Source organism: Bubalus kerabau, chromosome 17, assembly GCF_029407905.1.
Source record: "Bubalus kerabau isolate K-KA32 ecotype Philippines breed swamp buffalo chromosome 17, PCC_UOA_SB_1v2, whole genome shotgun sequence".
Classification (NCBI taxonomy): Eukaryota; Metazoa; Chordata; class Mammalia; order Artiodactyla; family Bovidae; genus Bubalus; species Bubalus kerabau.
In genome coordinates, this window is record NC_073640.1 from 57,082,465 (window position 1) to 57,089,494 (window position 7,030).

At 49.5% G+C, this 7,030-nt stretch overlaps 1 protein-coding gene across 1 annotated transcript; it reads left to right on the top strand.

Moving 5' to 3' along the window:
- The first annotated feature begins 309 nt into the window (after positions 1-309).
- Positions 310-6,000, top strand: PNMA8C (PNMA family member 8C). The gene is given in 5 exon segments (XM_055551178.1): positions 310-439; positions 442-904; positions 2,038-2,150; positions 5,859-5,905; positions 5,965-6,000. Coding segments are annotated over 5 exon segments (789 nt in total).
- The last annotated feature ends 1,030 nt before the right edge of the window (positions 6,001-7,030 follow it).

The following is a 7,030-nucleotide window of genomic DNA, read 5'->3' on the forward strand; positions in this document are numbered from 1 at the left end:
ACCCTCCATGGTGCAGCCTGGCCTAGGACTCAGGATCCCCCAGACCGCTGGCAGACACATCCCCTGCTTCACACTGTTTAAGTCCCTAAGGAATTCCCAAGCATCCCCTCAGAGGAAGATTATAGAAGGCTGGACACCTGCAGCCCTGTGGGCAGGGCCAAGGGCATCTCTGACCAAGCTGGACAAACTGGGCCCTCTGAGGCCTCTCCCTTCATCTTTAAGCGTGGCATCATGGATAATTTTTTTGATTCCCGAGGCAGCTCAGGTGTGCACCTGCAGGTATACTTGCTCCTCGGAGAGCTGGGCAAGATGCTGTTTGGGGGCAAGGACATTACACTGTTGGAGCATAGGTGCCAGGCCCTTTAAGTGAACAGTTACAAGTCCCTGATGATCCGAGGTATCCCGGAAGACTGCAACCATGAAAAGTTTGAAGAGATCATAAGCCCCCGCCCCCACCCTAAAACTTTGAAGTGGCTGGAAAGGCCTTTGTGGAAGAGAGCTCTAGGGCAACCACCTTTAAGCTGGCTGAGGGCATCAATTACGCCGTGATCCCCGGGGAAATCAAGAGCAACGGCAGAACGTGGAGCGTGATCTACATGCCCCGGAAGCAGTTCCTGACCAAGCCAACCCTCTTCATGCAGAGCGAGGCGAGAACGGTGGAGGATGTGTCCGGGATCCTGAGACGGGAACTGCGTCCAACAGTGATGGGCCCCAGAGAGCTTCCTGCCAGGAAGTGCTATGTGTAGGGGCCAGGGAAGAAGCCGGGGGCCGGGACCACCAACTGAGTGGTCGAAGTGCCACCTCTGGACTCCCCAGAGAAGGAGAGCAAGGCTGGAGATGGCAAGAAAGGCAACGGGAAGCACAAGAAAAATCATCGACAACACCACGCATCTGACAAGGAGTGGTGAGGTGACCTCGGGTGGGCGTTGGGGGCGGCTGAGTGAGGTTGGGCGTCAGCTGAGTGGGTGCCGGTAGCGACTTGGGAAGGTTGCTGCTAAGTCACTTCAGTCGTGTCCGACTCTGTGCGACCCCAGAGACAGCAGCCCACCAGGCTCCCCCGTCCCTGGGATTCTCCAGGCAAGAACACTGGAGTGGGTTGCCATTTCCATTGCATGAAAGTGAAAAGTGAAAGTGAAGTCACTCAGTCGTGTCCAACTCCTAGCGACCCCATGGACTGCAGCCTACCAGGCCCCTCTGTCCATGGGACTTTCCAGGCAAGAGCACTGGAGTGGAGTGCCATCGCCTTCTCTGAGCGACTTGGGAAGGTGGGTACCCTCTAAGTAAATTTGGGGAATGTGAGTAGTGTGGATGATATGGTGAGGATGGGTATCATTCAAGAGAGTGGGTAACTTTTGAGTAAGAATGAGTAACATCTGACTAGTGTGAGTGAAGGTGGGTATTTTTATCTGAGTGAACTCGTGGGTGACATCTGAGTGGGTGCAGTTAACATCTAGCTGAGTGGGGATCACTGGTCCATTCATTCATTCACTCTACAGATGTGTATTGCACACCTACCATGCCCCAGGAACTGTTCCAGGAGCTGGGGATACAGAACTGAGCGTACCCAACACAAGGTTCTACCTTCACACCCCTTCTAGTGGGTGGTTAATGTCTGAGTTACTTGGGAACATCTGAGTGGGTGCGGGTACCATGCGAACAGATGTGGATAGTATCTGGTTGAGTATGAATCATTCATTCACTCAACAAATGTTTCCTGGACACCTACAGTGTTGTTGTTGTTCAGTCGCTAAGTCATGTCAGACTCTTTGCAACCCCCTGGACTGCATGCAGTACACCAGGCTTCCCTGTCCTTTTCAAGAGGAAATGGCAACCCACTCCAGTGTTCTTGCCTGGAGAATCCCAGGGACGGGGGAGCCTGGTGGGCTGCCGTCTATGGGGTCGCACAGAGTCAGACACGACTGAAGCGACTTAGCAATAGCAGAGCTTGCTTAAACTCATGTCCATTGAGTTGGTGATGCCATCCAACCATCTCATCCTCTGTCGTCCCCTTCTCTTCCTGCCCTCAATCCTTCCCAGCATCAGGGTCTTTTCCAGTGAGTTGACTCTTCACATCAGGTGGCCAAAGTATTGGAGCTTCAGCTTCAGCATCAGTTCTTACAATGGATATTCAGGGTTGATTTCCTTTAGGAATGACTGGTTTGAAATTCTTGCTGTCCAACGGACTCTCAAGAGTCTTCTCCAGCACTTCAGTTTGAAAGCATTACCAGGCACTATTCCAGGCACTGTGGATACATCAGGGAACAAAAGAGACCCAAACCTTGCCCTCGCAGCATGCATATTGAATATTTGAGTACATGTGGGTAACGTCTGAGTGGTTTGAATAGTTGAATACATACGAGTGAGCATGGGTCCTTTGAGTGTGTGGGTAGCATCTTGAGTATGAGTGAGTACATAAACTCGAATAGGTAGTATTTGCGTAGTTGTACACAACATTTAGGGCTTCCCTGGTGGCTCAGAAGGTAAAGAATCTGCCTGCAAATGTAGGAGACCTGAGTTCATTCCCTGGGTCTGAAAGATCTGGAAAAGGGAATAGCTGTGGGAGTGATACCTGAATACACATGTGGGTATTATTTGAGTGGGGTGAGGCTAACTTCTGAGTGAGGATGAGTCCCAAAGAGTGTAACAACCCGGAGATGCCAGGGTACCAGCTGCGCAGTCGCAGTTGGAGCCTAGCTGCCGGTCAGAGGGTTGCTATGGAGACTGTGGGCTGCTTCTGGCGCCTGCGTAAACAGGTGTTTTCGAGACGTGGAAGAGGAAATAGGGTCCGGAATTCCAGGGTTTTGCACAACTCTTACCAGAGTTGAGGAATAGCCAAGCAGCAAGAATGTTTTAGAGAGATCCGTGCTCGGGAGCAAGGCCACGATCCCCTTTGCCATTCATAGTGGCAGGAGACTAACCCTCTTGCTGGGTGGGTATTGTGGGGAGGAGGCCCAGACCCCTTCAGCTTTGGGCTCTTCTGGAAATCTGCCCATTGCAAAGCCTACAGCCATTTTTTTTGTTTTGTTTTGTCTTTTATAAGGACTGAGCTTCTCTGATAGCTCAGTTGGTGAAGAATCCACCTGCAATGTGGGAGACCTGGGTTAGAATCCGCCTGCCAGTGCAGGAGACACAGGTTCGATCCCTGGTCCGGGAAGATTGCGCATGCCACGCAGAGCATCTGGGCCTGTGTGCTGTGGGCCAGAGTATTGAGCGAGCCTGTGCTCTAGAGCCTGGGAGCTGCAACTGCTGAGCCTGTGTGCCGCAACTACTGAAGTCTGAGTGCCCTAGAGCCCGCGCTCCACAGCAAGAGAAGCCACCATAATGAGAAGCCCACACACTGCAGCTAGAGAGTAGCCCCCCTCTCTACAACTAGAGAAAAGCCCACACAGCAATGAAGACCCCGCACAGCCACAAATAAATAATTTTTTAAATGCAATTTACAGACTCAGATCCTTACCTGCCAAATTGTAATAGTGGAGACAGCCCCCCTCCCCTGCCACTCAGTGTATTATGATGGTGGGTGTCAGTCATGTCTGTGAATTCCAGCATCCAATCCCCTTTCTTATTTCTGCAGGGCTACCTCCATTTTGCCCCCCTCCCAGAGTCAGGAGGTGGAAGTCCTTTCCCCATGCCCCCACCTTGGCAGCCAGGATGCAGGCAAGCCACCCACCCTCAGGCAGTCAGAAACTCCTGTTAAGACCTTGCATTTGCAGCAGCTGTCAAGACAGAGGAAGTTTCAGAGTTCACTTGCTTTGATATGATCTAAAGCCTGCAAGACTCCGATTTCTGTCCGTTCGGCAAGCTGGCTGTTTACCATCAGCCTCGGAAGCATTTGTTTTGGGCAACGGTTGGGATAAAGCCATTCCTGCCATCCTCACAGGTATATTTGAACAACTTGCAAGAATGTCCATGGTCTAAAAGTTTGTAGCTCTCTACTGATCTTTGTTGCTCAGTCGTGTCAGACTCTTTGCCACCCCATGGACTGTAACCCACTCCTCTGTCCATGGGATTCTCCAGGCCAGAATACTGGGAGTAGGTTGCCATTCCCTTCTCTAGGTGATCTTCCTGACTCAGGAACTGAACCCAGGTCTCCTGCATTGCAGGCAGATTCTTTACCATCTGAGCCACCAAGGAATCACCTAGTCAATGGACATGAGTTTGAGCAAACTCCTGGAGACAGTGAAGGACAGGAAAGCCTGACGTGCTGCAGCCCATAGGGTTGCAAAGAGTCGGACAAGACTTGATTGAACAACAATTGATCTTTGCATTCCTTGTAAATTGCCAACCTGTGCATACTCACTCACAGCATATTGTACTATTTTGTCTCTTGTTCCCTCAGATTTTACAGAATAAAGGCTACACAACCCTCAGGCACATTCATTTGTGGTGTATGTTATTCTCCCATCAAGACACATTCATTGTATAGCAACAAAGGCCAGTGTGACATTTCTTCTCATCATATTGCTGTATTAAGACTGCATTTGTGCTTCTTGTGGGCTTGCGGCATTTCCCAGACAACATTCATGTTTGTAGACACAACATGAATGATTGTTCAAGGCTGCTCATAAAACCCCAAACTCCTACCACTTCTCTTTCGAGTTTCTCTAGACCAACTGAAGAGTATCCTGAGATTGTAATGCAAACTGTTGCATAAAACAGTTGCCATTTGAAGCTACTTATCAGTGTGGGTCCAGACAGGGCTGACACACTGCAGACCCTAAGTAAACTGGATGTGCTAGCTGATGGAAGGTTGCAACTGGCCTTTGTAAACCCGTTTTCAGAACGTGGGTTCAATTAAAAATCATTGTTCTTTGTGGTTGATGCTATATCATACAAATATGAACTTATAAAATAAATGGCTTCCCAGGTGGCTCAGTGGTAAAGAATCTGCCTGCCTGTGCAGGAGACAAAAGAGACGCGGGTCCCTGGGTCGGGAAGATCCCCTGGAGAAGAAAATGGCAACCCACTCTAGTATTCTTGCCTGGGGGAAATCCCATGGACAGAGGAGCCTAGTGGGCTACAGTCCATGGGGTTACAGTCAGGCACGACTTAGAGACTGAGAACGAACATCAAGTGCAATCATAGCCCATTCTTCGATGTGTTGGGGGGATCCAAGGTAGATTTAGTTTGGAGAAGCAATCTGACTGCTAAAAAAAAAATGCTTTGAAAACCGCTTCTGTGGAGTGCCCGAAGTTTTCCAGGGCTGCATTGTTTTTATCTTAAAACTAATGTTATTTATTTATTTCTGGTTGTGCTGGGTCTTCGTTGCTATGTGGGCTTTTCCCTAGCAGGGGCTGCTCTCTAGTTGCGGCGTGTAGGCTTCTCATTGTGGGGCTTCTCTTGTTGTGGAGCACAGGCCGTAGGGCACGTGGGCTCAGCAGTTTCGGCTCCTGAGACCTACAGCTCTACAGTTGAGGTGCAGGGGCTTAGCTGCTCCTGGGATGTGGAATCTTGCCGGACCAGGGATCGAACCCGTGTCTCCTGCATTGGCAGGTGGATTCTTTACCACTGAGCCTCCAAGGAAGCCCCCACACTGTTTTTGAAAAGGGGTGTTATCAGATCTCATGGCCAACAGAACACAAGACACACAGCTTTCTCCTGTCTCACAGGCTTCCAGTGGCTGATGGGAAAGGTGAAAAAATTTCTCTTGAATAAAAACAGTAACAGCTATCCTGTGTTGCAGGCACTGGGCAGAGTCCTTCATCCTCATTAATTCATTGTATCCTCCCATCCCATGAGCTATGGGACTTACAGGTCCATATCTCCTGATCCAAAACCTTGGCACAACACAGATAAATATCTCTGCAAGTACATAGTGGAGCTAACTCTGAAATTCCCCTAAGTGGTTTCCTCACTAGGCAGCCTGCCAGTTAAAGGAACATGTCTGGTGTGTGGAGGTTTGGAGGTGAGGAGGAGTGTTGAACAGATGGCCTCAGCTCAAGTCCTGGCTCCTCCACTTCGCAGAGCGTGAGCCTGGGCAAGCCACTTAACCCCCGGTGACTCGGCTTGCTTATCTGTAAAATGGGGATAATAGTAACCTATTTCACCAGGTTTATGAGAGGAGTACATTTGTTCAGGTGTGTAACTGATTTAGCAGTGACCCACAGGGGGAAGCTGTTCAGTGTGGGCCACTGGGATCCTGGGCCCAGTGTCAACTGGCGTTTTGCGTTGACAAAGAACACGTCAACCTGGTATTAGATCTCCGGTTCCAGAACTTGACAAATATGTACCAAGCTCCTTCAGGAGACAATATGTTCTCTGTGTGCTGACAAAAGGCTGCTTTGGAATGTGGGATGCCAAGGGGCAGGCTGGTGAATCCACCAAGGTTCTGACCTTCAAGAGATAGTACCCAACTGTGGCTGGCATCAACAGAGCACACAATAGAGGGAGAGGCAAAGGATTTGGAGCTACACAGGCCTGGGTTCAACTCTTGACTCTGCCCCCTGTTTAGCTATGTGCCTCCAGGGAGCTGACTTCACTGCTCTGGGCCTCAGTTTCTTCATCTGTAAAGTGGGGCTACTGGTACCCATGCTATAGATTCTTTGCAACCAGAGATTATACAACCTGCAGTGAAAAACAGAGGCTCTGAAATAGTCATAGCAGCTTTAATCATAAACCCTGGAGTAGGAAATGGCCACCCACTCCATTATGGCTGCCTGGAGAATCTCATGGACAGAGGAGCCTGGTGGGCTACAGTCTTCCAGGGGGTCGCAAAGAGTCAGACACAACTGAGAGACTAACACACTTTAATCATAAAACTGCTAGGACCCAGATCTCCACTGCCAATGAACAGATAAATTGTGGCATAATCACACATACTAACAAAAAGAAATGAACTACAGATACACAGAGCAACACAAATGAATCTCAAAATCATGATGTTAAGTGAAAGAAGCCAGACAAAAAGGGCACGTGTTATATGAATCTTTTGATATAAAATTCTAGCAAAAGCAGCACTTGAAGGACAGAAAAATCAGATCAGTGGTCGGGGGGTAGGCAAAAGGGGACTGCCATAAAAAGTGCAAGGGAA